The following is a 10351-nucleotide window of genomic DNA, read 5'->3' as shown; positions in this document are numbered from 1 at the left end:
CCATATGTACGGATACAATCAAATCTGAAAAGGGTTGGAGGGATAACATTATGGGTGTTAGTGGGGCCTGGTCTTCACCGGCTGCAGAGGATTACCCAATCCCGAGTGCCTTTGGCGTCTGTTCTGTCTCCTCATATAAGAAATTCAAATCTCATAAAAATGATTGTCCCTGCGAAACATGTGTTCCTCGCTTTTGTACTTTCTTATGTCACTCCTTAGGTATACCTTGTGATGACTTGAGCTATAGTGTTTGCAGGGATAGGAGTAATTACTTGAAGAAATACGTTCTGAACGATATTCCTTCTTGCTCAGACCTCCTCACTTCAGACAACCTTCTAGCGCTCTCATCCCTCGGCTATACCATGAGCAGGCTTCAGATTCCATCCTTTGGTAGGAGGAAAAATATTCCCCCAGCCACTTCTGCTGCTGGAGCAACCTCCTCTCCTACATCAGCCTCTTCCTCAGCCACCATCTCTGACACCATCCCGAGTACGGTGGCTATTGATCCTGTTGTCAGCACCCCTGCTGCCAACCCGAGCGCGTCTCCACAAATCACTACTACCTCTGCTACCGCTGGGGGCGCTCGGGACAAAGAACGAGGCAAAAGGCCTCATCCTGACGGTGGAGTCAACCTTGAGGAGGAACCTCTTATAAGAAGGACCCGAGTCTCTGGGCCGAGTGCTCTCTTGCATCGCCCAGTCAGAGCTCCTGCCCCCTTCGGGCCTGTTGCAGCTGGTGCCTCTGCTTCTGCTTCAGCTTCTCCTTCTCTTCCCGTTTTACCACCATGGGCTCCTCGGTACACCCGAATGGATGGGACGTTCGTGAAGCCGAACGAGACCATGTTAAAGGATGGCCAGACCGCCATGGCGTATTATAGGAGTATGTGGACTCTGAAAGACCTTGAGGCGGCGAAAGGTCTGTCCCAAAAGGATGTGTTCAGCCGCTTTCCCCAATCTGCCATGGAGGTGACTTTTATTTTCTAACTCATGAATCCTCTCATACTATTTGGTCTTGCCTTCGTCCAACCAGGCTATCGGTTTAACCAGTATTCATATATATCTATGCAGACTTTGTTCGGTATGATGGCTATGCAGAAGCAGGTGGAAATGGGGAACGCTAGGGCCCGTAAGTTCTCTGATAGCCTGGAGGTGGCTAATAAGGAAAACGACCTTCTCGCCAGCAAGAATACCGAGGTATTGGCTCGGCTTGAAGAAACCGAAAAAGAAAGAGATGTCCTGAAGAAGGAAAACGACTCTCTTCAGGATGAGAAGGATGCCCTCCAGCTTGAGAAGAGTGTCTGGCAGACTGAACGTGATTCAATCAGAGACAAAAAGGCAGAGCTCCAGCGCCTTCTGGCTGATGAACAGTCTGCTCGGATGGCTTTTGAGAAAAGAGCTCTGGACGAGCGCAACGCTCTGATCGATACCATCAGCAGAGTGAATGGTGGAATGCTGGCTCTTCATGCTCGGTTCTCAAGAGTCGGAGCTCTTAGATATGCTCAGGGATTCCGAGATGGTTTCTCCGACCGAGTTCCGGCTGAGGGACAGACCAGCTCAACTCCGGATGAGATTGATAAGGATTTAGGGATTGATCCTCTGGGGGTCTATGTTGACCCAGAACCCACCGAAGCCGAGCACATATTTGATGAATGTCAGGAGATTGCTTCCTCTAGGATCACTACAGCTCCTCCTACCATTCAGCCTCTAACCACTCTTCATTCGTCAACTGTGGTATCTCCCATAGTCACTGCTGACGTTGGCCCCCAGCAGAATGACTCTGTTATTCATCTTGATTCCCCACCTCGTGAGGGTGAGATGGCTGACGGGACCGAGGAGGCGGATCGGCACAACCAGGAGGCTGTCGGTACTGAGGCAGCTAGCTAGGACTCCTCCAGACTCTTCGATTCCATACTTTTTTGTAACAATGTGACTTGAATACTTCATTTTTTGTAACTCCAATGCTTATCATGAATGAGATGACAGAACTCTTTTTTCTCTTTTTTCTTTGTGTTATACTCTGTTCAAACCCATTTTCAATACATATATATATATATATATATATATATATATATATATATATTTTTATATTAACTTTGTCGTGTGCATTTTTTTGGCAAGTACCTGGCGTTCGGCTTATGGTGCCAGCTGCCACTTATCTTACTTAAGTGCTTGGCGCTCGGCTAGAATGCCACTTGCCACTTGGCTTTTCATTTTTTAGCAAGTGCCTGGCATTCGGCTTATGGTGCCAGCTGCCACTTGTCTTGCTTAAGTGCCTGGCGCTCGGCTAGAATGCCACTTGCCACTTGGCTTTTCATTTTTTAGCAAGTGCCTGGCGTTCGGCTTATGGTGCCAGCTGCCACTTATCTTGCTTAAGTGCCTGGCGCTCGGCTAGAATGCCACTTGCCACTTGGCTTTTCATTTTTTAGCAAGTGCCTAGCGTTCGGCTTATGGTGCCAGCTGCCACTTGTCTTGCTTAAGTGCCTGGCGCTCGGCTAGAATGCCACTTGCCACTTGGCTTTTCATTTTTTAGCAAGTGCCTGGCGTTCGGCTTATGGTGCCAGCTGCCACTTGTCTTGCTTAAGTGCCTGGCGCTCGGCTAGAATGCCACTTGCCACTTGGCTTTTCATTTTTTAGAAAGTGCCTGGCGTTCGGCTTATGGTGCCAGCTGCCACTTATCTTGTTTAAGTGCCTGGCGCTCGGCTAGAATGCCACTTGCCACTTGGCTTTTCATTTTTTAGCAAGTGTCTGGCGCTCGGCTTATGGTGCCAGCTGCCACTTGTCTTGCTTAAGTGCCTGGCGCTCGGCTAGAATGCCACTTGCCACTTGGCTTTTCATTTTTTTAAAACCCATTGAAAAGGAAAGTTATTTTTATAAATTTCAGGAATTTGCACATTCATACGTACTTGATTGACAACAAACAACACCCAATAAAGCCGAAACTTAGCTTTTATTGGTAGTACCTCTTCAGAGACGTGGCATTCCAGGGCTTGCTGACCAACCTTCCCGCCATGGTCTCTAACGTATATGCTCCCTTCCCTATGACTTCTGCAATTCTGTATGGGCCTTCCCATGGTGGCATCATTTTGACTATCCCCACCTTTCTTTTCAGAACCAGATTGCCAGGGGCAAAATCCCTGTGTTTCACTCTTTTGTTGTGACTATTCGCCAATACTTGCTGGTATGATGCTAACCTTATTGTTGCAGCGTCCCTCTTTTTGTCTATCATATCGAGGTTCAATCTTAACATTCTGTCGTTCTGATCTCGACTCCATGCTAAGCTTCTGATAGTTGGGACCAAGTGCTCAACCGGTATAACCGCCTCGGTTCCATATGCCATTGCAAACGGGCTCTCCCCAGTCGGCCGCTTTGGGGTGGTTCTGTAAGCCCATAGGACGTTCGGGAGCTCATCCAACCACTTCCCTTTATGGTCCTCCAGCTTCTTCTTAATGCAGGCGAAAATTATTCTGTTTGTAATTTCTGCTTGTCCATTGGCCTGGGGATGACTTACTGCAGCCAACTTCTGATTAATTCCATACTCCTCCAGCAGCTCTCTTACTTGCTTGCTGTCGAGGTTCGTGCCATTATCCATGACTATTGACCTTGGAACGCCGAAACGGCAGATAATATTGCTCCAAATAAATCGTTTCACATGAGTCTGAGTCACGCTTGGATATGGTTCTGCTTCCACCCACTTAGTGAAGTAATCCGTGGCCAGTAGCACATACTTGTTCTGAGCTCTTGCCGTTGGCAGAGGACCGACCACATCCATCCCCCATTGCGCGAAAGGCCATGGCGAGGCCATTACGTGCAATTCCTCAGGTGGTTGGTGGATCAATGGTCCATATCGTTGGCATTTATCGCACCTTCGAGAGAACTCCTCCGCATCTCTTGACATGTTTGGCCAGAAATACCCTTGTGTCATTGCTTTATGCGCTAATGATCTTCCCCCAGAATGATTGCCACATACGCCTTCATGAATAGCTCGCAACACCTACTGCGACTCTGCGGGGGTGACACACTTCAAGTATGGGCCAGAGTAAGACCTTCTGTATAGCTGGTTATGCACGATGGCGTATTTTGCAGCATTCTTTTTTATTTTTCTAGCTTCATCCCTTTGCATAGGCAAAACGCCATCTCGAATATAAGTGATGATGGGGTCAATCCAACTCGGTTCATACGGTATGACATTGACTTGCCAAGGGTCAGAGTCCAAAGGTTCTTCGAAAATAGATGGCTGGGTCAATATTCCTATTGGAATCACCCTCGCCAATGTTTCACCAGAACTCGAAGCACTACATGCTAACCGGTCCGCATCTGCGTTCTGTTCCCTCGGTAACTGTATGAATTCAATCTTTGCAAAGTCCTTGGCTTTATGCAGAACGGCAGAACGATATGCCTCTATCGTGTCATCCTTGGTCGCGTACTCACCATTTACCTGCCGAACAATCAACTGTGAGTCACTATAAACAGTCAAACTTCTGACCTGTAGCTCTCTGGCCAACTTTAACCCATTCAGCAACGCCTCGTATTCCGCTTCATTATTGGTGGCTCGGAACTCAAGTCTGAGTGCTTGACTCAAAGAAGTACCCTCTGGGGTTTGCAGTTTAACCCCAATTCTAGCCCCCATCTGGTTAGAGGAGCCATCCACATAAAGTTTCCAAGAGCCGCACCTAAGGTCTTCTTCCGTATCCTCAGAGTCACATTCTAGCAGGAAATCGGCTACCGCTTGTCCTTTGACAGCTGTTCTCGGCTCATACATTATGTCAAATGAACTTAACTCTATGGCCCACTTTGTCATTCTGCCCGAGAGTTCTGGCTTGTGCATAGGCACTCTGATTGGAAAAGTTGTTAGAACAGCTATAGGGTGGGATTCGAAATAATGCCTCAACTTTCTTTTTGCATTTACAAGTGAAAGTATCACCCATTCGGCCTTCGAGTATCTTCGTTCTGCCTCGGTCATTGTTTTACTGACATAAAATACCGGGTGTTGCACCCCTTCCTTGCAATGAATCAGAACGGCACTTGTCGCAACACTAGATACTCCAAAATATAGAAATAACTTTTCTTCTGGATCCGGGGCTGACAGGACTGGTGGATTCTGCATATATTCCTTCAAATGGGTCAATGCTTGTCATTGCTCATCTCCCCAGACCTGTCTTCCATGACTCCGAATCGTGTCAAAGAACGGCCTGCAGCGATCTGACAACTTAGAGATGAATCAACTTAATGCAGCTATTCGTCCTGTGAGGGCTTGCACCTCTCTGATCGTCTTTGGCTCGGCATTCTTAATCAAAGCCTCTGCTTGAGCGGGGCTAACTTCGATGCCTCTGCGGTTGACCACGTGTCCCAAAAACTGACCGGAACTCACACCAAACGAGCACTTGGTTAGATTGAGCCTCATCCCATATCGCCTCAGCACATCAAATACATTTTGCAGATGTTTTAGATGATCATCCTTCTTCCTACTCTTTACCACCATATCATCAATATAGGCTTCCACAATCTTTCCTATTTGATCCTTGAAAATTTTACTAACAAGTCTTTGATAAGTTGCTCCCGCGTTCTTTAGTCCGAAAGGCATAACTTTGTAGCAGTATGTCCCTCGCTCGGTTACAAAAGAAGTTTTTTCTTCATCTGCCGGGTCCATAGGGATCTGATTATAACCTGAATAAGCGTCCAGAAAGGTTAAACGCTCATACCTGGTGGTGGCATCCACCATTTGATCAATCTTTGGCAGCGGGAAGCTATCCTTCGGACAGGCTTTGTTCAAATTGGTGAAATCAATGCATACTCGCCATTTCCCATTCTTCTTCTGCACGACAACGACGTTGGACAACCAATCAGGGTAGTGTACTTCTCTGATGAATCCCGCATCAAGCAGCCTATCAATTTCCTCGGCTATGATTTGGTTGCGTTCTGGAGCAAATCTTCGTTGCTTTTGTTTTACTGGTTTAAAATTGGGATTGACATTTAAGGAATGACAGGATACGGAGGGATTAATTCTAGGCATGTCTAGGTGACTCCATGCAAATACATCGGCATTATGAGACAAGAAGTCAATTAGCTCTTGCTGCTCTTCCCTGGTTAGTCTTACTTCTACTCTGGTAGTTCACTCTGGCCTGGACTGATCGATCTGCACATCCAGAAGGGGCTCTTCGGTCAAGTCAACTGACTCCTCCACCCTGTTCTGCTTGGGCGGAGGTTCCTGTAATTGCTATCTGGGGCTCGCCGATCGGACGGACACCTTCCCTTTCCCAGCATACTTTAGTGTGACGGAATAACACTCTTTGGCTGCAACCTGATCCCCACGAATGTCTATCACCTTATTTCCATCGGGTCTGAGGCACCTCATGACCTGATGCAGAGTTGAGGGTACACCTTGGACTCTGTGAATCCATCCTCTTCCCATCAGGAGATTGTACGAGGGGTGAATCTCCACAACCACAAAAGTTTCCATAAGAGCTCGTTCTGCCGCTTGAACTTCTACTTCCACCATTCCGACAGGCTCCACCCTCTTGCCATCGAATCCTAACAGGGGATTTCCAGTGGGTTTGAGCCTCTCTGGTTTAATCTCGAACCGATCAAATGTGTCCCTCGGCATGACATTCGCACTGCTCCCGGGATCGATCAGAACTCTGTGCACCAGGCAGTCCGCCACTGTTAAACTGACTACCAATGGGTCTTCATGGGGGACTTGAATACGCTGCAGGTCTGTCCTGTCGAACTTTATCTGTATCGATGTGATCTGTTGGTGTAGAGTATTCACACTGCTGACCCTTTTCTTCATCTACGCCTGCCGTAGGCGCGCTCGGAGTAGCTCATCTGAATCTTCGCTGGGCTCGGGTCGACCGTGGATAGCATTGATTATACGAACTGGTTGTGAATTATGGGAGCTTTGTTTATGACTCCTTTTTATTTGTTCCATCGGTCGATTCTGCTCTGTCGCCGAGCCTTGAACATAACTCGCGAACTCCCCTCTAGCTATCAACATCTCCATTTGCCTTCTCAAATTCCTGCATTCATTAGTCTGATGACCGAAATCGGAATGGAAAGCACAATGTTTAGTCTGATCCCTCTGTTCGAGGGGTTGCCTAATTGGCAGTGGTGGATGAAACTTATCTTTGTTCTCCTGATATAGCCTCGCCAGAGTGACCTTCAGCGGAGTGATCAGCTCTTCCTCCCTGGACCTCTTTTCTGCCTTCCAGGAGGTCTGACGTTGCGGCTGAGCCTGCTTCTGCCTGATCTTTACCTTGGACTTTTCCTCGGTCGACACGAGCGACGCTGTCCGAGCATTGGCTGCCTCCTCTTCTTCTAGGCGCACAAAGCCATCGGCTCTTTCATTGAGTTCATCCATAGTCGTCGGCGTGTTCACTACCAGACTGGTGTGGAACGGAATGCCACGTGTCATGGCTAACTTGAAGGCTTGAACCGCTGTAGAAGGGTGGCATTCGATCACCATACTCTTAGTGAGATTAAACCTGGTGAGAAAAGCGTGGAGACGTTCATCTTTGTGCTGTCTCATTGTGAATAGGCTCGAGATGTCCTTCAGCGGACGCTTGTTCCCATAGTACTGGCTTATGAACCGATCGCACAAGTTTCGGAAGCTTCCAATGGAGCTCCTAGGCAAGTTCTTGAACCAGCTGAGTGTCGGTCCAGCTAGGCTTGTAGGGAAACATTTGCACATTAAAGCGTCGTTTTCCGTATTCAGGGCCATCTTCAACTGGATATGGTACACATGATCGATCGGATCGGTTGTTCCGTCAAACAGGATAAAGACTGGCATAGCAAACTTCCTTGGATGCGGGGCATTCAGGATCTCGTCAGTGAATGGTGAATCAACCGTCCGAGCCGCGGATCGAAGTGCTTCATTCTCTCTTTGGCGCCCAGTGGTAGCTCTGTGAGCTACGGTTCTGCTCTCCGAACCGCGGTGAGTGATTGTAGCCATGGAGGGCCGGTAAGACGGATCGAACGACCGTTCCTCTATGAGCTCTCTTTGCCAAGGCGACACAACTTGGCGGCGATCAACCTCTATCACTTCCTCTCGGTTGAACCTTTCCCGATGCGGATCGAAGGTCATGGCTTCGTTCTGTCTGATCTGCTCATGTCGCGGATCAACGTGAGTCGATCCCTCATGATCCTCAACTCGACGAGCATTTGGCGGCAAATCATCCATCCTCCTTTCATCACGGTGGAGAGTTGACTGATTGTTCTCGTCCTGTTCGCCTTGATGCGCGATATTAGATTGAACACCTCCTTCACCGGCCGGAAGTGGACGCAAAACCGCGGGTATTTGCTGATGTTGCATTCCAGTTTTTAATTCTGCATTCTCTTTTTTGAGAGCCTCGATCAAGTTCATCAACTCCTCAAGCTTCGTTTGCTGGACAGCCTCCATCAGATTGGAGCTTTCACCTATCATTATTCCTGAATGGAGTAAAGGCATTAATCTCAAGTTCGTGAGTAGATCTGAGCTTCGTGAGTGGGAATTTTTCAGATTTGGTTTCGAATTCTCCGAATTATGCTCACGGTTGATGAGATATGAATTGTCCGAATTCCAAATCCGTCAGATCCTGCCACAATTGAACAACTCATTGTTGCGTAGATCTGAAGCCACTTCCGCCAAAGCAACAGGAACTAAAATTCCTCCAGAGTAGGTCACAATCGCTCAGATCTGGATCCAACTCCCAAAGATCGAGTTTCGTTCCCACGAATTGGTCTGAATCCATGCGATATTGATCAATGATCAATCAATCTTCCACGATTCCCACAGACGGCGCCAATTGAAGATGCAAGAAATTCATCCTTTCTTTCTCTCTCCAGAATTCTTACATTTTAACCCAAAAAATATCCTCCCTTTTTCTATCCATTACTTCTCCTATTTATAGATACTTACATATATTGATGGACTGCTAGATCTAGGCCCGTTCCTCTATGAGTTTTGGTCATCTTTGATGGGCTATTCGCGTTCGGCCCATATGGCAGTGTCTTTCTATGGGCTTGACCCATCTGTACGGACCGGATGTCGTGTTTGCAGGTCATATCCGGCCCATGTCACTTCGGGCCTCCTCACGTATAAATTTAATCTTGCATCAATATTTCAAATTTTAATTGAGATTAACAATAAAAATAAATAAAAAACACAACCACAAAAGAACCAAAACATAACTCAATAATGTTAAATACGAACTTAAATAGCATGCATAAAACATTAACAGTGACCAGATTCAATTGCACAAATTATCGGGGGAGATCCACCCAAAACGGGTGTGTATGTGTGTGTGTGTGTGTGAGAGAGAGAGAGAGAGAGAGAGAGAAATTACCTCAAACCCTAGATTCGTCCTTGAATTAAATTGTGAAGGAGAGAGAGATATAACCTAGGTTTGGCTTCATTTCACACTAAATAGAATCGGTCATCAGAGAGAAACAAAGTGGAGAAGACCTCCGTGTTCGCTGATGTTGTGTGCTGAGATGTGTGGTTTGCCTTGACATGTTACAGAGAGGGGGAGAGAGAGAGAGAGCACTTGAGCTTCATGAAGTGAGGGTTAGGGCAGAGAGAGAGAACACTTGAGCTTCACGAGGCCGGCACGAATGGAATGTAAAAAGAGGCGTTAGGGCTTGAAAATAGATAGAGGGGTTTGTTGATCGCTGTTGTTTACAGAGAAGGGGGGAGAGATAGGCCGGCATGAATGGAATGTGACGAGGAATTAGGGCTTGAAAATAGCCAAGTGTACAAAAGGGTATTTTAGGCAACACATAAAATAGGAAGAAGGGTATATTAGGCAACAGAAATATGAAACAGTATTTTTCCATGTGCCACTTCAGCTTTTGGGTCAAACACATTTTAGAGAAACTTTGGGACTTTGACTCAGCCTCTAAGTAAATATAGTGCCCTAACCCCATTTATATGTAATAATCCCTATTTTTTACTTACAGAAAACACCAAATTAAGTCAATAATAATAAAAAAAAAACCAGACATGGCTGGTTTGTGCACATTCAGATGGACCCCTTTAGAGTTGACCTGAAATGGAAGTCACCTATGCTAATGTACTTAGCACTCCAAAAGCTGATCTGAAATGGCCACTAGAGTTTCATGGGCGGTGTTCAGTTTATTGACATAATCTTAATCTCATGCCATTGGAATTCCCTTTGGAGTACGTTTACCTGAAATGGGCACCATACACACATGGGTAGTTTTCTATCTTCTAGGTTTCTGCTTTCTTGTACAATTTACTACTTCTTTCAATCCAACATGCAATTCTGATGACTTAAGAGCATTGCGCGGTTTCTTGGATGGCTTGGAATCATAGATTGATGGTTGGGGCTGCAAATCTTCCAACTGTTGCACTTGGGAAG

The 10351-nt window shown here is 46.7% G+C and overlaps 1 protein-coding gene across 1 annotated transcript in view; it reads left to right on the top strand.

The window, feature by feature from the left end:
• The first annotated feature begins 362 nt into the window (after positions 1 to 362).
• LOC132296614 (MDIS1-interacting receptor like kinase 2-like) overlaps positions 363 to 10351 on the top strand; it is a 34270-nt gene continuing 24281 nt past the window's right edge. The window contains exons 1-2 of the mRNA XM_059794798.1: positions 363 to 796; positions 1673 to 1863. Of these exons, the coding sequence (XP_059650781.1) occupies positions 363 to 796; positions 1673 to 1863 (625 nt within the window). The remainder of the gene's footprint in view (positions 797 to 1672; positions 1864 to 10351) is intronic.

Source organism: Cornus florida, unplaced genomic scaffold (genome assembly GCF_030987335.1).
Source record: "Cornus florida cultivar Cherokee Brave unplaced genomic scaffold, ASM3098733v1 CherokeeBrave_3.0.0_Hap2_Chr02, whole genome shotgun sequence".
NCBI lineage: Eukaryota > Viridiplantae > Streptophyta > Magnoliopsida > Cornales > Cornaceae > Cornus > Cornus florida.
Note: the sequence above shows the minus strand (reverse complement) of the source record. Positions and strands in the feature narration are given on the sequence as shown.